Source organism: Peromyscus californicus, unplaced genomic scaffold, assembly GCF_007827085.1.
Source record: "Peromyscus californicus insignis strain IS unplaced genomic scaffold, ASM782708v3 Scaffold_1__1_contigs__length_55948999, whole genome shotgun sequence".
Lineage (NCBI taxonomy): Eukaryota > Metazoa > Chordata > Mammalia > Rodentia > Cricetidae > Peromyscus > Peromyscus californicus.
The window spans coordinates 14,957,588-14,979,803 of record NW_026294492.1 but is presented as its reverse complement, the minus strand read 5'-3'; the positions used below and the strand labels follow the sequence as shown (position 1 = coordinate 14,979,803).

The 22,216-nt window shown below is 52.1% G+C and overlaps 1 protein-coding gene across 2 annotated transcripts in view; it reads left to right on the top strand.

Moving 5' to 3' along the window:
* Hs1bp3 (HCLS1 binding protein 3) overlaps positions 1 to 13,652 on the top strand; it is a 73,138-nt gene extending 59,486 nt beyond the window's left edge. For both annotated transcript variants that reach the window (XM_052745953.1, XM_052745954.1), the window contains 3 exons: positions 4,970 to 5,124; positions 6,494 to 6,629; positions 11,518 to 13,652. In XM_052745953.1, coding sequence (XP_052601913.1) covers positions 4,970 to 5,124; positions 6,494 to 6,629; positions 11,518 to 11,773 — 547 coding nt within the window. In that variant the 3' untranslated portion in view covers positions 11,774 to 13,652. The remainder of the gene's footprint in view (positions 1 to 4,969; positions 5,125 to 6,493; positions 6,630 to 11,517) is intronic.
* The last annotated feature ends 8,564 nt before the right edge of the window (positions 13,653 to 22,216 follow it).

Sequence of the window (22,216 nt, the reverse complement as noted above, 5' to 3'; positions counted from 1 at the left end):
ATCCAGGGGCCCCTGCCTACCTCACACAGCCTGTACTGGGCAAGACGCCTCTTTAGGTGGCTCTTGGGGTCTGCACAGGTTCACCGGGAAGTCAGGGGCTGCTGACCCCGCCCAGTCCCTGGTGCTGAGAGGGGCATGACCCACATATCAGTTAGGTGCTTTCTCTGCCGTTGGTGTTGAGGGGGAACTGTATGTCTGTGGACAGCTGGGTGGAGGTGTTAGATTAGGGGAGCCCAGGAGGAGGAACACTCAGAGCTCCAGGGACTCAGATCCCAGATGAAGTATTGACCCCATCCATCACTTCGGTTACAGATCTTGTAATGGTGTCGTAGACCTAACTCCGTCTGGTACTTACGCTGGCCTCGCCTGCCACTCATACTGCTCTGTTCCTCACGCCAGACCATGGTCTATGTATGAGCAAAGTTCCGTGAGGGTCCGCTTCCCCCTCTCTCTCTCCTCACCATCACCTAGAGGGGTCTATGTTCCTGGTTTATGCCGAGTGTACAGAGTAACTGGCAGTTGGCAGAGACTTCCGTCCTCAGCCCACTGGGTCAGCCACCCGTTTCCATTACCTCCTCCAGGAATGCCTCCCTGAGTTCGCATTGTCTCCACCCGCTGAGCTCCAGCTGTGACAGACTGGCTCTCCCCCCCCCCACACACACACACACCCCGGCTCTCCACCCCACCCCCACCCCCCGTAGGGAATGGCTGGTGCCTGTGACTGACTGCTCAGCTCACAGCCTCTGGGAAGAGTCACATATCTCAGGCATGTCTGTCTACATCAACTCGCGCAGGCACCTTGGTGTGGGAGGTAGGAGGCACTGAGGGAATGGACAGCCTGCTCGCAGTTGACAGCCTGGCAAGGGGACATTGTTGGGATAGCAGTGCTGGAACAGAGAAAGGGTTTGTAAGATGAGCACTGAAACTGATGCGACCCTCACTCCCTGTCTCCTTGCGGGATAAGTAGAAACAGTCTGAATTAGAGACGTGTTATAACTCTGTCTGTCTGCCTGCCTGCCGGCCTGTTCCTCCTTCCCTCCTATCTAAGTGAGCTAATCTGTCTTCCTTCTTCTATCTGATGACTATCCAGCTACACAGAGGACAAATGCCTGTATGCCTGCATACATGCCTGTTTGTCTGCCTGTCTGTCTTCTTCCTTCTAGTATTCGCTGAATACCTTTCTGCAACTTTGGGACCAATCAGACAAGGTCCCGCTTCTGGGTCCCAAAGCTCCCTCTCCCCTGATGTCCCTTGTCTTCTTTGGGAGGTCTGAAGAACTGGAGTACAGAACAGCTTGGTGGGGTAGGGTAGAGTGCAGCCAGTGCCTGACTGGGCAGTCCTGTGCTGAACTACTTTATTTGAGTTCAGCAAAAATCACAGATATCACTGAGTAGGACAAAAATGTGAGTCTGGTTTGAGGGGGACACCTGCCCAGAAGGACACTCTAGTGCCATTTGTGCTGTCAAGGCTAGACTGGGTGGGAGTAGGGAAGTGGTTGAAACCTCAGCTGGCTTCCCTCCTCTTCAGGATCCCCTGCTCTGTGCTTCCTGCTTTCTGTTTCTTTGTTTGTTTTTGTTTTCTTTTTCTCTCTGTGTAGCTTTGGAGCCTGTCCCGGATCTCAATCTGTAGACCAGGCTGGCCTCAAACTCACAGAGATCCGCCTGCCTCTGCCTCCCCGAGTGCTGGGATTAAAGGTGTGCGCCACCACTGACCGGCACTTCCTGCTATTCTTGATCCTTAGGAAACTTTGCTTCCCTGCCCTCTGGACCTTTTGCCTGGGGAGCATGTGTGTTTGATCCCCAGAGAAGGTGGTTTCTGAGTAAGGAAGTACAGGACATGGAGGGCAAAGCTACTAGAATGGCTGAAGAGCAGCCTCGAGCCTGCCCTTCTGGAGCTGCTGGGCCAGGTGCTGGCTCGGGTGTGAATGGAGTTCTCTGCCCATCACTGTTGCAATGCCTGTTGGGGCCAGGGCCAGGGGGCAAGCAGAGGATGTTAGGATAGGTGATGAAGGGATATATTAGTGGTGGAACAGAGCTACAGTTTTCTTCCCATCCCCAAGGACTGGTCCAGGGGATCCCACACCCAACTGATGGTTACATCCCACAAAGAGACAGGCACACAGCTCCCAGGGCCCTGCAGGCATATTGGCACAGGGAGTCTGGACTACGGACATCCTTGCTAGGGTGATGGCTTCTGTTAGCATCCCCGATCAGGGCTCGTTAGGACTGTGTTGATTCTGCCTGGTGGATGAGATGAAGGGGAGCCTTCCCACGAGGAGCAGCTGAGTCCACACTTCAGGATCTAAGGGGAGCTGTAGCTGAGGTTTCTAGAGGATGCTCACTAACTAGTAGGCTAGAGATCCTGGTTCCCGTCGTTCACCCCGGTGCCACAGGCAGAGCAGAGCACTTCACCCTGGTAGCCTATGTTGATGGAAAAAGTACAAACACTAGATGCTGTCATTGCCTTTGAAATGTGTCCCTTCCTGTCCTGAGGAAAGCAAGGTCCATCCAGTTATGGGATATTTAAAGTAAGGAATGAGAGCGTAGGATCATTAGTAGTAACCACCCTGCGGCCAGGCCCAAAATATCCAGTCTGCTGTGTGGCCTCCGCCGGACACTCGACTGCTCTGAACCATTGCTTCTTTATCTGGCCAATGAGGCTGCCCCGACTGGTGTCTCCCAACAGGTATGTAGCCTGTAGCACCAGCTGTCTAGCCTGCGACCTTCCATATAAGTACCTTCCTGGCTTCTATAGCTTCTCTGCTCTCAGCTCTGACTGTAGGCTAGGCTGCTGTCTTTCTTAGGGTCCTGTTGCTGTGGTAAGACACCATGCCCCACATCAGCTTGGGGTGGAAGGGTCTTATTTCATCTTACAGCTTTGGTCCATCCATCATCCAGAGGAACCAGGGCAGGAACTCAGGCAGGAACCTCGAGACAGAAACTGATGGGGAGGCCCCGGGGGAGTGCTGCTGCTGTGCACACAAGCTTGCTGTCCCGTGGTTTGTTCATCCTGCTTTCCTATACAACCTAGGACCACCTGCCTGGCGGTGGTACCTCCCACAGTGGGCTGGACCCTCTCCCACATCAATCTTCAATTAAGAAAATGCCCTATGGTTGCCTACTGGTCAACCTGATGGAAGCATTTTCTCTATTAAAATTACTTCTACGGGGTTGGGGATTTAGCTTAGTGTTAGAGCGCTTGCCTAGCAAGTGCAAGGCCCTGGGTTCGGTCCTCAGCTCCAGAAAAATAAAAAAAGAAAAATAAATAAATAAAAATTAAAAAATTAAAAAATTAAAATTAAAAAAATTCCTTCTTTCCAGATACCTTGTGTCCAGTTGACATAAAAACTAACCAGCACATATATCTTCCTCCAGACCGTGGGAATAGTCATTTCCAAGTCCCTGGCCTTGCAGTACCCAAGGACCTGCTACAGTTTTTTGGCAATGGTCAGCCTCTGTGCAGTCTGCCAGTGTTGCCAACATGAGCTCAGAGATGACCTCAGTTCAGTGGAACTGGCTGCCAGGCATTCAGGCGAAAGCAATCCCAGTTTCCAGTAAAAAAAAAAAAAAAAAAAAAAAAAAAAAAAAAAAAAAAGAAAAAAAAGAAAAGAAAAACTTGCTTTTGCAGGAATCTTGAAATGGCCAATGTGGGCAGCAGCCCCCAGGCATGAGGTCATCTTGTTAAAATACAACCAAGTTTGTCATCTGCAGGCAATGTCACAAAGGCAGCCCGGATCATGTGATCTAGCCACATGAAGGTTGCCTGTCCACCTGGAGCAAGACATGAAACTGTGGCACATCCCAGAAGCCCCCCTGTGACTCCCCCCCAGTTTCCTCCTGTTGCAGGCATTCCAGGGCAAGAGCTCATCAGTTAGTGAACAGGTGTAGCAGGGCCCAGCCGGGCTGATAACAGAGGAACTTCACAAAGGAGTAGGCTACCCTGGGGACCACAGCGTTCAAGAGAAGGAAGGCAGATACTCTACTGAGTGAAGAGGGTCGTGTGCAGGGAAACAAAGGCTTAGACTATGTGATAGTTGCTATCGTCGGTTTTTGATGGGATCCAGAATGAACTGGAAGACAGGCCTCTGGGCATACCTGCGAAGGATTTTCTGGATTGGATTAGCTGAGGTCGGAAAACCAACCCTAAATATGGGCAGCACCAGTCCATGGTCTGGTGCCCTGGACTTCATAAGAGGGACAAAGAAAGCTGAGCCCCAACATTGATCTCTCTCGGCTTCCTGGCCATGGCTGCGGTGTGTCACCCTGAATTTGCCACCATAGTGGGCTGTACCCTCAAACTATACACCCGAATAACCCCTGCCTTCCTGGAGTTGTGTTGTGTTGTTAAGTATTTTGTTAGAGAAAAAAGAAAAGTCACTGGTAGTCCTCTTCCTACTAAGAAAGCTTCTCCTCATAGGCCCTGTCCCTTGAACTGGGAGCCACAGGCCACATCTGTCCCATGTCCAAGTGGCTGTGAAGAGCCGCTTTCCGAGCTCAAGCCCCAGGAGGTGCCTGTTAGGTCCCCCCACCTTGAGAAGAGAACTGGGTGAGGAGCTGCCTGGCCATCCGTTTCTAGTCCAGCTAGTCCCCAGCTTCTCCCTGCCCTTCCTAGTACCCATCACTGCAGTCACAGTATGTGACTGCCTCAGGACCAAGTGTCTCTCCGCTGTTGTCACATTATGACCCAGCTCATTCCTAGTACACGCTCAAGCCCTTTCCCCTTCCATCTCCCTCCTCTTGTCTGTTTGACCCCCTTGGGTCCAGAAGGCCTGTGTGTTGGATTTGAGGATCTCTGAGGTTGCTCCACCTGCTAAGATTGGGCTGGCCTACACTTCCTGTGCTTCTCTTCTGACCTGCTCTTCTATGGCCCTTGGCATCCAGAAGGCCCCCCAGCTGACCTGGGAACCTGGGAATGACCAGTAGGCTACCTGTGCACTCATGAGAATCCTTACCTTGTGTTTTATCTCCAGCTCCAAGAAGCCCAAGAAACGCCCAGAAGTGGCCACGAGGCCCAAGCCTTCACCTCGACTCACCATCTTTGACGAGGAGATAGACCCTGATGCGGGGCTCTTTAGCCCAGGCGATAAGGTGTCCCCTCTGAGACCTCTGGGGACCACACAGGACTGTAAGTACTGGTGTTGGTCTAGAGATTGGTGACTGTCTGTGTGTGTCCCTGAGCAAACGAGTCTCATCTTTGTCCTGTTTAGATGGAATACAGATTAGGTATGTGGAGATTTTTCTGCTGGACAATCAGAGCCTCACACCTGGTGTCCCCACAGGCTGTAACGTTTTGGCTTTATACACTTACTCTGAATGTCCTATACAGGAAGAGAATGACACCCTCCCCCCCCTTTTTTTTTGGTCACTTAGAGACCTAGTTCCCTGGTTACATCTGTAGCTACATGGGCACTAGAGTTCCCTGGAACTGTTAACTGGAAAGAGGATGCTGGCCTACCTTGGACGCGAATGCGACTCTGTACAATTTTTAATTTGAGTGATTGCATGCCACCCACAGAGACTCTATCGCAAGGCGTAGTGCAGGGTCCAGAGGGAGTGCTCAGTAGCTTTGGGACTCCTCCATGAGTCTCTCTGACCTTTCCTCATGCCTGCTCAGGCCCTCCCTCCTCCTCCTCCTCAGGGAGAGTTGATGGTACCTAACTGATTCACCCTGCGCTTGGTGAGCGTCCACCAAGGGAAGGTCAAGCTCAGATTCCCCAGCCTTAAATCTAGAGCCCCTAGAGAGCTAGAGACACATAGTATCGCCCAAAAATTTAGCACAGCATGGATCTCTTTCAGGGCTGAACAGAAACAGAGGTTCCCATAGGACAGTGGGCATCCTGGGAAGGAATGCAGTGGTGGACCCCAAAAGACCAGAGGGCCTGGCCAGCTCCACTGGGGAAAGATTTTTTTTTGTTTGTTTTTTGTTTTTTGGAGCTGAGGATCGAAACCAGGGCCTTAAGCTTGCTAGGCAAGTGCTCTACCACTGAGCTAAATCCCCAACCCTGGAAAAAGCTTTCAAGTAGAGACATGATTGATACTCCCAAAGGGCAACTGTGAGTGGGTCCAGTGGGAGACGGTTGGGAAGTCCTGGGCTTACTGAAGGTGAGCCCCATGAGCAGTCCATGTCTGCTGCCCCTGCTCCTCATTCACGACCTTGGCAAGATCCGTGGCTGGTGGATGCCCTCAGTACCTACTCATCTGTACCCATGGGCAAGCTCAGGGGTCCAGTCCTGGGGTGGGGCTGGTGCATTATACTGAGAAGTCACTTACCCCAGCAGTAAGCAGCCCTCAAGGACTGGAACGGAGCCAGGGCAAGGCGGACAGGCAGCTCAGACCTTTATAGAGTTGATAGGCTCTTGTCCTCCTTCTCCCCCCACCGTTCTGCTGCCATTGCTCGCTTCCTTGGGTGCAATACGAGGCTCAGCAGGCCTGCTTTCTGGCAGCTGAGGCTAGACCAGCGTTTCTTCATACCATCCGCTCCTTCTTTCCCACAGCCCTGAAGCTGTTCGACGACCTTGATCTTGGCGGGGCTGTCTCCCTGGGTGACCCTTTACTGCTGCCGACTGCCCGGGAGAGTGGAGGGCCCACATCCAGCCCGGAATACAGGGATGCCTCCAAGGAGCTGTTCAGGTACTGTTGTCCCCGGGGAAGACTTCAGAGGCTCTTACCCTGGTGTGAGAGTGTTTTACTAGCTTCAGCCCACAAGGGAGGGATCCGGGCCTAGCCAAGAGCCACAAGGGAGGGATCCGGGCCTGGCCAAGTCCTGCGAGATTTGCTCAGGGAAGGCTATCAGCAGCTAGGGCAGCCCCACTGGTTCCAAGGAGAACCATGTTCCTTTTCTTTTCACACTTCTATTTTAATAGCTTCTTTAAGGGGATAAAATAACTACATTATGTAATTCATGAACAAATATAATTGGCATACGTGGGTTTGGGAACACATAAAACTGACCCTTGACGTACTTCATGCTCAGAGAGAACAGAGCACAAATGTACTACAGAAAAATGGCCAGTCCACCAGGAGGGTCCTGTTAGAGGGAAGGGAAAGTCAAGATTAATCTATTCCCTGAAGGATGATGTGAAAAAAAAAAATACTATTTCCATGGAGCTTGCTGTGTGTCCGGCATTGTCAGAGATTTGCCTCAGCACAGATAATCTTATTTACCCTTCACCCAGCCCCTAAGATGGTTGCTGTTCTCTGCAATTACAGAAAATAGTATAGGAACGATCACTTGCCTGAGGCCACCACTCGTATCACCCTGTGTCACCCCTCTCTGCTCCAGCGGGAGCCCTGAGCCCTTGGAGGAGAGGCTGGGAGACCTGCCTTCCTGCCTCAGGCTGTGGGTTCTCCCTGACTTCTTGTGCAACAGCCTGCTTCCAGTTGCTTCCACGCTGGTGTCTCTGCCTCCCAGTCCACGCTCCCAGGATGCAGTATATGCTTGGTGACGTGCATGGAGTGAGCCGCCTCTTTCCAGGAATAGTTTATATGGCACCGAGGCCTGTGGTCCTGGGAGGCTGTCATCCGCACCCCTCGTTAGCAGCCCCGGGCTATTACACAGCCCTCTAACTGCCTGCCAAGCCTGAGTCACCTCGATGGCGGCTTGTGCTTACATCTCCCAGAGGCCCCTGGCATCTGTTCACTCCCTCATCATGTGTCCTCGCTCCTGACATCCTGCTGGCTGGGAGGAGCCGGGATCATTGTTATTCCATTCGGAAGGAAACTGAGGCACGGGAAGTCTGGCAGCAGGGTCTGTGCCGGTGGGACAGATGTCAGGGAGCCTCTCTAGCAGCACATATTAGAAACCCACGTCCCACTGATCCTGGTTCTGTGGGTGTGTCAAGGCAATTTTCACAGGGTTCTGTGGCCGGCCGACGTCAGCTTTAAACAGGCTTGTCATGCACAAGCAAACACTGCCACGCAGCATTTCATGGCCTTATTGGTCCCGGGGACCCTTCCTTCTCATTGTGCCTCCCTGTCTTGCACAGCCCCCTGGGAATCACGGCGTAAAGAATGTGGGCTTTGCATCCCTGCCTCCCTCCATTAACAGACATCTGGTGGTGAAGCATTGGCTTCTTGAGAGCAGGAGCCAGAAATTATTATTCTTTGTGCCTACCTTGTTCCTGTTCCGGCAGTAATTGGACTTCCTCTGGATAGCAGGCTCTCACTCCTCCGTTATTCTATTGGCCACTTTACCTCGGCATCCGTTCTCCTGTGGCAGCAACGTTGAAGTTGCTGAATGGACCAAGCAGAGTTCAAGAAGCCCCTCTAGCAGGCCTTGAAGTCGATCTGTAGCTGGGTTCTGCCCTCTGTGGGGGCTTAGGAGGGAGGAGAGAGCTACGGCTTCGGGGCACAGAACACTTCAGGACAGCCACTTCAACTGCTGTGGTTGACATCGAACCACCTAGATCTGGAAAGAGAGAGGAGCTGAACCTCATGTTAGTTAGACCTGATCTCAGGAGCCTGTGTAACCATGCATGTGCTAAGTGTGGCCAGCCACACTGGCCCTGCTGTGGCTGGCCACCCAGGGCACCCCTCCCAACCTTAGCAGACCTGGCTGCAGCTTGTTCCAAGGAGTCATGGCTATGTTTGAAATCGGTCTCAGGCCTTTAACTGCTATTTGGCCAGGCGATGGTGGTGCACACCTTTAATGCCAGCACTCTGGAGGCAGAGGCAGGTGAATCTCTGTGAGTTCGAGGCCAGCCTGGTCTGTAGAGTGAATTCCGGGACAGGCACCAAAACTACACACAGAAACCCTGTCTCAAAAAAACAAAAGAAAACTCTGAAGCTAGCTCTGCCCTTTTGAGCTTTTTGTGGGCACCCTCTGGAGAATGTAAGGGAAGCCAGCTCCTGACCCAATGAAACAGTGGCTGCCTGGAGAAAGCTGAGACACATGGGAGCTGAGACTGGCAGGAGCCGCCTTCCCACGGATGACGACACCTCCCTACCTCTCCCTACAGTGGCTGGCCTTTCTAGAAACCGGCCCACCCATTCCCTACGGGTCTAGACTTTGTGCTCACTTCTCTACCACCCCAGAAAGCAGGCTCTGAAAGTCCCAGTCACCCCAGAAAGCAGACAGGGCAATCCAGAGCTCCCAAGCTGCTGGGTCCTAGCAGGCAGTTCTCTGGGACCCTGCCCTGTGAATCTCTGTGCTCACCCAGGCCTCTTCCAGGCCTCGGAGGACCAGAGTATTGTTTAGACCAAATGTTCCTCTTTCCGCTCCTGCCCCCCTCCCCCACCCCAGTCCTGCTGGGGTGCTCTTGTCCCTCTGCAAGGGCAGAGAGCCGCCATCACGAAGGCCTGAATCCTTTTGCTTTTCGTTCCCACTACCCAGCCTTTGCTCTCTGTCATTCCTCTCTCCGGGATCCTGCCAGTTCATGTCAGGGCCATCCTGTCCTTAGGATCCCTTCCCCATCTTTTCTGGCCACACCCTCCCCTAGCCATCCTGACTTCTTCTTGGCACCTGCCATTGTTCAGGTCCTCTCTGGCCAGCTGGGTTGGGGTGGCCCTGCGGGAGGAGTGAGGCAGTGCCCGCCCTGTTTAACATCCGGTGGCTGTCAGTCAAAGTCAGTGTGCGCAGGATTCCCTCAGATTTGTGAAGCACTTCCTGCGTTTGGCCCTTATAAGGATTCCTGTGAGGTTAGAGGAGCAAGAACCAGCCCTCCTATACAGATGAGCAGACTGAGAGAGCCAGAGAGGTGGAGTGGTCTGAGGCTGCTTGCTGAGGGGCTGCCTGATAAGAAATGGAAACTAGTCTGGGCGCGGTGGTGGCCCACACCTTTAATCTCAGTGCTCCGGGAGGCAGAGGCAGGCGGATCTCTATGAGTTCAAGGCCAGCCTGGGCTACAGAGTGAGTTCCAGGAAAGGCGCCAGAGCTACACAGAGAAACCCTGTCTTGAAGAAAAAAAAAAAAAAAAAAAGTAGAAGCCAGTCCTGCTCACAGCTGCTGTACAGGACTAATGGCCCACTTCCTGGGGATGAGGAACCAGAGTATGGAGAAGCTAAGTGCCTCCCCCACCCCCTCCCCACCGGCCCAGGGTGTCTGCTTTCCACAGCTGTGCTCATCTAACCTGGTATGGCTGAAGGACACCTGTGGAGATAACTGCCAGCACAAGAGGCAGCCCCTCCCTGAAGCTGGAGAAGGGACCTCCGTGCAGGGGTACCCAGGAAGGTGACCACCCTCTAGAGAGCTCCAGCCTCCTATGGGTCCAGTACTTTTTATCCTCACCCTAGCCGTGGAGCCCAAGACAGGGCCCTTCACTTCCCTATAGCTCAGTTTTTGCCTCTGTAAAATGGGGTTTGTATCTGCTCCCAGACAGTATGTTGAGAGCGCATCAAACAAACCGGAGACGCGGAAATGCCCGACCTGTGGTATTTGCCGCAGCACCGAGTGGGCTGACGGGTGGAGTGGGTGGATGTAGGTTTGTGTTGCAATGCTGGTTCTGAGATCCAGTTTCTCCGCTGGGAACTCACAACACAAGCTCTCCCAGGCTAAGAGCAGGTGGGCATTGGGCCGTCTGTCCGGATAGTCAGTACTCAAGCATGCTCTCCTCCTTGCCAATCACCAGTGAAGCCTCAATCCCATCAGCCAGTGGGCAATCTGAGGATTGTGCCATCACCCAATCTTTTTTAAAAATTTTTTTTAATTTTATTGCTTTGTGTGTATGGCTGTTTTGCCTGCATGTGTATCTGTGCACCGTGTGTACAGTGCTCTTAGAGGCCAAAAGAAGAATTGAATCCCCTTAGACTGGAGTTACAGGTAGTTGTGAACCTTGGTGTGAGTGTTGAGGATGGAACCTGGGTCCTCTGGAAGAACAGCCAAAGCTCTTAACTGCTGAGTCATTGCTCCAGACTCACATGACCCAATGTTGGTGAGTCCTGGCTGAGTCCACTCCAGCCTTTATGGGCTCTGTCTAGAACCCAGTGACTCAGAGAGATATGCCTCGGCCAGCAGACCCCATCCCACAGCAGCTCAGAAAGCCATGTTCACTGCTTCTCTGGGTGAGCTGATTTAGCTTGATGTTGTGCGTCCCGGGTCAGGCATCTTTGTCGTGACTTAGGCGCGACTATAACCTAGTGCCCTCTCAATGAGCCACCCAGCCTCTCAGACTGTAGCTTCCTGTCTGTAAAAAAAAAAAAGACACATATACGTCCTTCCCTGGAGTCGGGATTTGAGAGAGAGATGATGTTTCTAAAGTGCCCAGTGAAGGTCAGGAGTCTGGTACCAGATAGCATGCAGTTATTTCTAAAGGGCTGGGGGGGAAGTCCTCTGAAGACACCAGCAGGTTTGGAGTCACCGCCCAGGGACTGACTCTACCCTGGCTGCTGTAGAGGTAGGGGGTCAGAAAGCCCTGCCCTTGGGCTTCTCTTCAGTGCTGGTTGGATGGTACTGTGCGCGAGGCCTTCACCTGAGGCAAGCTGGGAGCTATTCAATGCCCATGCGGGGAATGGTCTTACTCCAGGCTCTTGTTTCTTTTGTGGATAGAGTTACATTCTAGGACTGCTCTCTTTGGTTCCCTAGAGTTGAAGAAGACCTGGACCAGATTCTGAACCTAGGGTCTGAACCTAAACCCAAGCCCCAGACTAAGCCCAAGCCTCTAGTCCCAGCTAAGCCAGCACTGCCCAAGAAACCAGCTGTGCCCCGCTCTGTGGGCCCGTCAGAAACTGGGGCTGGACCGCAGAAGCAGCAACAGATCCAGGCCATGGATGAAATGGACATCTTGCAGTACATCCAAGACCACGACACACTTGCCGAAGCCTCCCCCAGCCTCTTCTGACTTACCCCCTCCAACCTCTATTGGGCCTGCGGCTGGCTGCATGCCCTCCGGGGGAAGAGGCCTGTTTGTGAACGCGTGGGTTCTGTCTGCAAGGCAAGGACCGCGAATGAAAGTGGAAGCCTGGATGCCCCCGTCCCGGTACCACACTGTTTCCTTTTCTCCTGGGCTGTGGGATGGACAAGGACTCTGATGAACGTAGACTTGGGAACATCATAGGAATCGAGCTGCATTGTCCCAGCCCGGCTGGCTGTGAAGAGGAGAGGAGGTACGGGCCTCACATTGCTCAACAGGGGCCTGACCTCAGAGTCGGAGTGAGATCAGAGGACAGTGTCCACCAGGGAAGGGACGCCTTCCACATACTTGTGTCCACTGGCTCTGCCAGCTCAGTGCAGGAAGGAAGGCTTACCTGAGCCTAGGTTGGGCTAACGGGGGGTACCTGTGACAGGCCGCTCTGGAGTCTCTCCTTGGCATGACTGCTCAGGCCCAGCTATCCAGACTGCCTTGACCCAAGTCCCTTCTGAATCCCTTGGGGCTTTCAGTGCTAAAAGGAAAACTTAGGCCCAGCCTTGCCTCTCTAGGGCACAGACGGCTTCCAGGACTCCAGGTCCTCCATTTCCTGTCCCACGAAGGGCCTGGCCAGCCCATGGCCCCTTGGATGCAGGTGTCAACAGAGTGGCTCATAGCATCTCCCAGAGCTTGACCTCTGGGGTATGAGGCGCTGAGGCTTTCCCTCCGAGACCTTGTCTGCCCTCGGGATCGGAACTTGTTAGCTTTTCTCCGGTGGAGCCACGGAGAAGGAGCCGTGCACCAGGACAAACAACCCTTGCCTTCCAGTAGATGGTGTCTCCTGGAGCAAAGAATGTCAGAGTATATATTCTTTGTGTTAGGAACTAGATTTTATTTTTTATGAAACACATAGCTTTTTTTTTTTTTTTAACAAAATGCAGCCGTTCTGTTCCTTGGCTCAGTTGTGCTTCACAGAGGCCTTAGAAGGGCCCACTCGGGTCCAAGAGCAACTGTCAGGAGCCCCCGAGTGGCACTGTCCAATTGCTTGCCGCTGTCAGTGTCTGGGGACCCCGGCTCTTACCTTGTAGTAAGACCTACAGGAGCAGGCTGGGAGGACCAGGTCTGACCTGGCTTGCTTCTATCTTACCGTGTCCCTTGTCAGCTGCCTAGTTCTGAGCAGGGACACCCGCCCAGGATGAATGAGAGGGCGGAGATGGTTCTAGACGGAGGACCAGAGTACTCCTCTGCCTTGCCAGATTCAGGGTCTCCCCAGAGCCTAGAACTGACTCTAGATAGCCCCTACCCCAACTCTACTTCCCGTTCACGAGCAGGCCTTCACCCCTTCCCACCTCTTGGTGCCCAGAACCCTGCCCAGGCCCCGGGAGCCCTCCACTCCCAGCTCCCTCTTGACTGACTGCAAAGGAAAGTTCAGTAAGTAGGGAGAGGCCACATGGCCCCCTGTCTTCTGCAGAGCCATCCAGCTGTGTTCCAAGGCCTCCTTGGACACTTCTCCCTCTATATCCATTCCTCTGTGCCTTGGCTACCAGCTCTCTACCTCTCTTTCACACACACACACACACCTTGCACCCAAAGTGGGTGTTAGATGGCATAGGAGAAATGGGTGTGTAGGGGTTTCCATGGGCCAATTCCCAGGCAATATCCCTAACAAGACCTGACCTCCCATTCTCTAGTGTGGTTTTGGTCACTAGTGGGGATTTGTCCGCTGTGGAGCTTTTGGGATACCCTGGCACGGGTGTTTTGCTCCGCAGATCGCAATTTTCCAATCATGACTTGGTTTGTTCCCAGGTCTGTGACCTACATAGCTGATCTGTGTCTTCCAGTTATCCAGTAAAGTCTGTGTGTGACAACGCCACATTTTTTAGTGTTGTTCTTTTCTGTGCCTGGGCTGATGGGAGAAAGGTGGTGGTGGTGGTGGTGGTGGTGGTGGTGGTGGTGGTGGTGGTGGTGGTGGTGGTGGTGGTGGTGGTTGTGGTATGTGTAGGGGATTGTCCCTTGTAACCACAGAAGGTACTCTATGTCTTCTCTCTCTCTCTCTCTCTCTCTCTCTCTCTCTCTGTGTGTGTGTGTGTATGTGTGTATGTGTGGCAGGGAGCTGGGATTGTCCTTTGTAACAAGGAAAGGTACTCTGATAACTCTGACACTTTCTCTTTGTCTCTCTGTCTTTCACTCTCTCCCTCCCTCCCTCCCTCATCTCTCTGTGATGGGGAGCTAGACTTGTCCTTTGTAACCAGGGAAGATATTCTATATCTGCTGACTCTGCCCCAGCCCTCCAGGCTGTCTCTTAGCTGGGACCAGGAGGAAAGAAGGATTCTAGTCTTTCCCACTCTGTAAAGTGAAGCAGAGGACCCAGAGGTCCAGGTCCAGTGGAACTTCTGGCCAGTAATCACTCAGCCAAGCCCTGTGTAGAAGGAGGACCCCTTCTCTCCAGATCCTCATCTTGGGTACCACGTGGGGCTGGAATTGTCATGATTTCAGGCATGCCCTGCCTGATGGATGTACACAGGCCTGGCCTTGCACTCCAACACCCTTGGGTTCTGCAGCAAACAACTCTACAAGCTGCCGTCCACTGCGGAGCAAACAGCTTCCCAGGGATTCTCAGGCATATACAGAGAGCAGGCTGAGCCACTCCACAGTCAGGATTGAATTAGAATCTTTGTTCTTGAGGAGGAACCATCCGGCTGTTCTGAGGACTCAGACTCAGGAGGCCTGCCTCAGTTCAGATGTCTCCATGCAAGAGAAACTGAAGGCTGAACAGCAGCGTGTGTTTGTTTTGAAGGCTATTATGGGCCCCGTGGGCAGGATGTGTTGCCAACGGCCTGCATCCGCTGCTCCCTTCCTCCCATCATTGTTCTTCTTAGAACATCGTGAACTTGGGACAGTTCTGGAAAGTCCCAGTTCTAGGGCTAATCCTGGCCAGGCTTGCATCCTGGGCTCTCCCGGGAAGTGCCCACCTACTGAATACATGGACCATTTCTGCGCCTCTGCGCATCGGCACGTGCTCGAGGATCTGCTCGGAGGCCGGAACCCTGGCATCAGAGGCTAACCACAGCCAAGTCCTGCTGCCTGTTCTTCAGGACCTGCGGTTTCTGTTCCCAGCTGTCACCTGGGCTCTGTGTCCCCAGACAGCCGTGGATTTAATGCCCAGTGTCAGGCTGATGTGGAAGGCTGTGTGTAGCTTTCTGGCTCACTCGCCACCTGGCTGTACTTATTTTGAGAAAGAGGACCACAAAGCCACCAGTGCATCTCCTGCCTGGTTGGCAGGCACTTCGCAGTGCAGCTGTATCTCCACACAGGCGGATGGATGCTCAGCGCAGACTTGATGCATAAAGCCCCTTGGAGTGGCTGAGCTCTCGGTTCCAGCCCCGAAGCCCATAGACTGCTGTTTGGGGCCACCACTGTCGTACTCTGTACCCTAAGGACCCCTGACTAGGGAAAGGTGGCCAGGGACCGGCAGAGGAGTGACATGAACAGCTAGCCAGCTCTTCTCATGTGACTCACAGCACCTTGGTGAGGAGGTGGTCAGGTTGGGGCCATGGAAGCTTCTGGATGTTTGTCCACCCAGGCTGTAGCATGACGGTGCTGGATTCACGTAACCAAAAAAGTCTCGTCCGTGCTGGAAGCTTCAGGAGCTGGTCATAGAGGAAGCTCTGTCCAAGACAAGCTGCCTACTAAAAGCAGCAGCAATGGCCAGGCAGGGTGGTCAGAGGCCTGTGGATTCACCTCAGCGAGCCTGTTATCATCAGCGCTGGCCGTTGAAATACATGCTGGGCGTTGTGCAGTGCATAAATATGACTTGCAAACGTCAGTCCCACCTCACTTGCTGACCCTCTGCTCTTATTTCCCTGGCCAGAGGGAAATAATAATTAACCAGGCCAGAGCTGCTGGTTAGAGGGGCTGGAGATCGGGCCTCTAGCACAGAGATCACGCGCTTAGCAAATGGCTCCGTGCGTGGGCTTTCCCTCTGTGGATGACGTGCCTCTGAAAAACCCGATGCTTCTCTGCCAACTCAGCAAACAGCACAGCCTCCGATCACTTTTTTTTTTTTTTCCAGTGAAACTGGATTAGTTAAATCCCTACGACCAAGTTGACCTGTCATGTACAATTCTCCATGTCCGGACAGTGTTCAGTGGGTGCCTACTGCGTGCAGAACTGTGTCCTCTCAAACACAGGGCATCAGGTGTCCCAGGGAAACAGAACAGAAGCCCGTCAGTCCCTGTGACGGAAGGGACCATGTGTGGAAGTAGAGCTGGAAAAGGGAACACAAGCCGTCGGGAGCAAGACGGGGGCACAGCGCATACAGTGTGAGTGGAGGGGTGTGGCGTGCACGGCCCTGGGGGCTCAGAGGACCCAAGAAAGAACAGGCTGTGTAGATAGTGAACATCCCTGTTGACCTACTGTCTGCAGGGCCTGCTCCAGGCACGGAAATGGACCTGAAGATGGAAAATGAGTCATTCGACTTGGTCCTCCCAGAAGCCATCTAGCTTCAGTTCCGTTCTTTAGGCTCCTGCCCAAACGTCCAACACCGCCAAAACGTTCCCCTCTCTCTGCCACCTGCCAGCACATATAGTCTGTTCTGTGCATCCTGGCCTGGGCTTTTGGTCCCCGCATAGGTGTCTGAGATCATCCCTAACAAAGTGGATCTAAACAAAACAAACAAACAAAAAAACAACGTCCTTAACAGTTCTGGAACATAACGCTTGGGTATGTATAGTCTCCGAGGACCACCTCCTACTTCTTTCTCCCTGGCTACTGGGGACTGCTGAGCCACCTTGGGCTCTAGCTTCATCATTCTGGTCTCTGCCTCCAGCTTCATGTAACTTGTGCCCTGTGTGTCTCTTGTCTTCACACAGCGGAGTGGTCTCTCCCACATCCCTGTGCCCTCATTCCCCTTTGTAAGAACGTTAGCCATGACGCTAGTGTCGCCCAATCTAGTATACAATACACTTCATTCTCTCTTAACCATGTTCATAGCCTCGATCCCTCAGAAACCATCCTCACAGCTTCTAGATCAGTGGTTCTCAACCTTCCTAATGCTTTGGCCCTTTTTAGTTCAGTTCCTCATGCTGTGGTGACCCCCACCCCCAACCATAAAATTATTTTCATTGCTACTTCGTAAGTGTAATTTTGCTACTGTTATGAATCATAATGTAAATAATATGGAGGATATCTCTGATATGCGACTTCTATGAAAGGGTCATTCGACCCCTCAAGGGGTTGCAACCCACAGGTTGAGAACCACTGTTCTAGGCTCAGACTTGAAATTCGAGGAGACCCTCTTCAGCCCATTGTCTCCACCTCCTGCCTTGAACATTCGGCATTCGCAAGTGTTCCCGGGCCAACAGTATTCCCTCCCCCCTTGTCCTGCAACACTGGGTTCTGGTGCTGCATCAGGTTCTGTGCGGAGCCCGTAGTTTGGTATCTATTCTTGGTGCATCCTGCCCGACTAAGCGTCATTGACTCTCAGAGATGTCTCTGCTAACAGTGGAGACAGCACCATGCCTGCCTTCCTTCCTACAGGGCAGAGGAGGCCTTTTCTGGAGCCTTACCTGCCCTCCGGAACATTGTGTTTGTGTGGCTGACTCTGCATAGCCCACCCTTCCCAGGCAGCTGGCTCCTGGGCATCCCTCCTGGCGTCTCTCCTGATCCTCGCACTCAGCTTCTGACGGAGTCAGCCAAGGCTCTGAGGAAGCCATGGAGGCTGGCGCCTAGCGGAGCCTGAAGGCCATGTGCTCCTCTCTCAGAACTGGCTGGCCCACACTGGTTTCCTGCCTCTGGGGCGCAGGCTCTTGGCCATGTTTGCTTGTCTTTTCATTTTTGGCTTAATGGCCACTTTACTGACTTCCTCCGACATGTGCTGTAGGTCCCAGAGGGCTATTTTTTTAGATTAGAAAGTAGGACAGCAGACTCCCTGTCCACCTGTCTCCCCGGCATCCAAAGCTGCAGAGAAGCTAACCCTACAATAACCTCACTTCCTGCCCCAGCCTGGTGTGCGACTCTAGTGAACTTCTTTGTGGTTGTCTGAGTGGCCCTAGGATTCGAACCCAGGCCTTCTGGACTGTGGCATCCCTAAGAGGGAGGACCAGATATTGAGTGGAATGGGGAGCTGTGGTGATGCTGTAGATCACAGGTGTTGAGTAAGAAGAAACTCTCATCTCATTAGACGCCATTTTATGCCTAACGGTTGGTCCTCAGGGTTGGGTAGTGACATGCTTCCCCTGCCTTGCTGTGGCTTGGGGACCATGGAAGATGGCAGCACAGAATCACCTGACCCACTGAAGCCGGGGTCATGCTGTTTGGGTGTGAGTCATGGAGGATGTGGGAAGGAGGGTGGATGGAACACACTGGAAACCAGCCCTTCTGATGGGGCTCACTCATAACAGCAGGGCAGTGGGAGCAGCGACCTCATCCCAGCTCACTCTAGGATGTAGACAAAGGAGTCTTGCCAGCACCATGGAGATGAGAAAATAAACACATCTTCCTCCCTCTCCCAGCCCCTGACCTTTTGTTCAGAGCTGCAGGCTGGGTTCTGCTGGAAGGAGGCTCTGCACAGAGGAAGCTGCCTGCATGGCTTCCCCATTCTCTCCTCAGCTTCTCCTCCATGCCTCGCTCCCACTGGAGAGCAGAGCGATCATCCCCCTTCTTTCCAGAAGCCACACACAAACACTTAGGCATGGATATTCACGGCAATGTTATTCCCAGCAGCTTCCTGTCCATAGGAAGCAACCCAAATACCCACGGGTTAGCGGGTGAATAAACCATGGTATATCCATATATGGTATAACACCATTCAGCATGGAGAGGAAGAGCTTCCAGTGACTATGGCAGGGTGGACCTCCAAAACATGCTAAGTCAAAGAAGTCAGACCCCGAATGCACTGCGGGATCCTGTTTGTGTGGAACTCTGGAAAGGGTAAAACTGTAGTGTGGGCAGAAAGCAGATGGTAGTGGTTGGGGGACTGAGGGGTTGGGGAGAGAATCAACCACCAGCAGCCATGAGGAAACATTTACATTTCAGAGTGGGGAAAGGGTCTGAACATGAACGTAACTGGACACATTTACCCAGATTCACCAAGCTGCTCACTTTAAGTGGGGAGCTTTTACTGTATTTAAACCCTGTCTCAGTAAAGCTGTTCAAAGAGGAACCGTGGTCCAAAACCAGCCCTATCCCAGCCGATCCGGCAATTGTGCACTTTGGTATTTACCCAGAGGAGTTGAAAGATTTGAGTCTGCACACCAACCCACTGTTTACTGCAGCAACTTTACTAATTGCTCAAACGTGAAAGCAATCAAGCTGCCCTTCTCCGGGTGAATAGATGAAGATGGGAACCAGACTGGGGAATAGATTCAGTACTGTGAAGAGATGCACTACGAAGCCCTGAGAGGTTAGGGGAGAGCCGAGCATGCTCATTGCTATGTGAAAGAGACGACCTGAAAGACGGAACTGAGCCATGCCAATGCAGTAACAGAGGAGAGCAATACTGCAGAGCCAGTGAGGACATCACTGACTGCCAAGGGGCCAAGGGGAAGGAAGGATGAGCGGAAGGACAGGGAAGTTGCTCAATACAATCTTACAGTGCAGTGGTTTTCAACCTGTGGGTCTCGACCCCTTTGGGGTTGAACGACCCTTTCACAGGGGTCACCTAAGGCCGTCAGAAATATCAAATGTTTACATTATGGTTCATAACAGTAGTAAAATTACAGTTACAAAGTAGAATGAAAATAATTTTAAGGTCAGGGGTCACCACAACATGAGGAACTGTATTAAAGGGTCGCAGCGTTAAGAAGGTTGAGAACCACAGCTATAGCGGATACGTTACATGCATTTGCCCAAACATAGAATACACACCGAAAATGAGCCTACTGAAATCTAGACTTTCTTTTTTTTTTTTTTTTTTTTTTTTTTTTTTTTTTTTTTTTTTGGTTTTTCGAGACAGGGTTTCTCTGTGTAGCTTTGCGCCTTTTCCTGGAACTCACTTGGTAGCCCAGGTTGGCCTCGAACTCACAGAGATCCGCCTGGCTCTGCCTCCCGAGTGCTGGGATTAAAGGCGTGCGCCACCACCGCCCGGCGAAATCTAGACTTTCTATAGGATCCCTGGTCATTCTTTGGAGCAGAGTATCCACAGTGGGGAAGTTCTACATTGAGGGGAGAGGGCAGGAGAGTTTGGGGACTCTGTGCTGCCCGTTAATTTTCTGTAAACCTAAAACTGCTCTAAAATATACACTCTATCTAAAAACGGGGGCTGGAGAAATGATTCTGTTGGCGAAGGGCTTGAGTTCAGATCCCCAGCACCCATATAAAAAGCAGATATGGCGGTGTGTGCCTATTTCTCAGCACCAGAGACGCAGGGACAAGCAGGTCCCTGGAGCTCACAGGCAAATTGATGAGCTCTAGGCTTAGCGAGAGACGCTGTCTCAAAAACTAAGGTGGAGAATGATTGAGGGGGACAGCCAGCATCAACCTCTGGCCTCCAAATGCACACTCACAATGGGCACACACACACGCACACGCACACGCACACGCACACCTGCATGTATGCACACCAATCTACCTGAATGCAAAAAACTTATATAGAAACCACCAGGAGCAGGGCTCCTCACTCAGAAGACACCAGCCACACCTAGATGTTAGCCACGCCTCCCTACACCCTGACCCTCCCCTGTGCTGTCCCTCATCTGGGATTGAAGTAAAGCTTAGCAGACATCTTCCTCATGGTGGTCAGGGTTCTTGTCCAGCGAATAATGACGTAGAAGGAAAGATCTAGGGGCGTCTGTGGAAGAAAAGAAGTCTCCTCTTAGAGCCCCCTGGAGAAATATGAGGACACAATCCCCAGCGGGCCTGGAGGCCCTGGACACGAACTGGCTTTATCTCTGTGTCCGTGACTTCCAGCGTTCTGTCGCTTCCTGAAGTTGTCCAGTGTCAGGCAAGGGTGGGGGAAAATATGTCCAAAGTTCTCCCTGAAGCCCTCAGTAAGTCCCAGGAGCCTGGGCCACATGACTGTGGAGAAGACAGGCTGTCCTGGGAGTGAAGGCCTCCGGAGCAGGCTGTGAAGCCCTGGTCCTGCTGAGGGTCTCCACGAAGCCCTTTGGGTTCAGAAAAGCATCAGGCCTTTGCTTGTTAGAATCCAGGAAGTGCTGCTGTGTGACTCTAAGGAAGCAAAGAGTGATCACTTCATCTCTGAGGACTTCACACTGCTCAATGCTATGATAACAGCAAGGAGGGGGATGCCTGATGAGTCCCAGGGCCTCCCCCTTCCAAAGGCCTACTCATTCTGATGCTGACAGTGACCAAGAAGTGGGTACTTCATTTTGCTTTGTTTTGTTTGGTCTCTTGGTTACAGAGGACAAGCTAAGCACGTCATCTCCTGCCCCCTACTTTAAGCCTGAGCCATTATTGTTGCTAATAAATAAGAGGCAGGCTTCCGCTGCTGCCCCTGCCTGCCTGAGATCATTTTCCTGCCATGGCATTTGAGCTGGCCTTAGGGACACCCCTTAGACCTAAGGCTCAAGGGTCTTAAGTTTAAGGAACAAGTCTGAGAGTCTGAATTCAAGAATAGGGTTCTTATGCTCATGTGGGGATCAGGACAGCAGAGTGAGCTGTGCAAAAATACCCAAGCTACCAATAAGATCCCTACACAAGCAGCCCAGGCTAGCCCATCTTCACCTGCCTGTCACATAGCCGTACCCCTTCCGGAGCCCTTATCTATTTCTTCTGTAGATGTTTTTCTAATTCTTTCCCAGTTAACGTTCATCCTTTATATTTTTTTCTAGAAAAGCATCCTCCTCGTTAGATTTCAAAAAAATGCACATTCTTCTCCAATAACTCTAAAATTATCTTTGCGCTGTCAACCCAGTTTTCAATGTAGGGGTTTTTAAATCTTTCTCTTGGTGCTAATATTTGTGAGCGATGAATGCCACTGCTCTTTCTGTTTTAAATGTGTGTAAAGGTGTATGTGTATGTGTGAGTATGTGTGTGAGTGTGATGTATGCATGCAGTATATAGACTTGTTAATATATGTGTGTGCATGTGTGTGAGTGTGATGTATGCATGTGGTATATAGACTTGTTAATATATGTGTAGGCATGTGTGTGCGTACATGCTTGTGGAGGTCAGAGGTCAACGCTGTATGTCTGTCCTCGATCATTCTCCACCTTTATTTTTTGAGTCACAGACCCTAAAAGAAAGATCAACAAAAAAAAAACCCTAGATTGAAAACTGGATTGATATCTTCAGTCAGGCTGGCTGGCCAGGGAACTCCAGGGGTTCTCTGGTCTCTACCTTCTACCCCACCCAGCACTGGGGTTAGAGGTGTACCCTGCTGTGCCCAGATTTATATACTTGAATGGCAAGAAGTTTACCAAATGAGCCATCTTCCAGCCCTTCTACTGACCTTTTATCTCGCCTTTAATCCCAGCACTT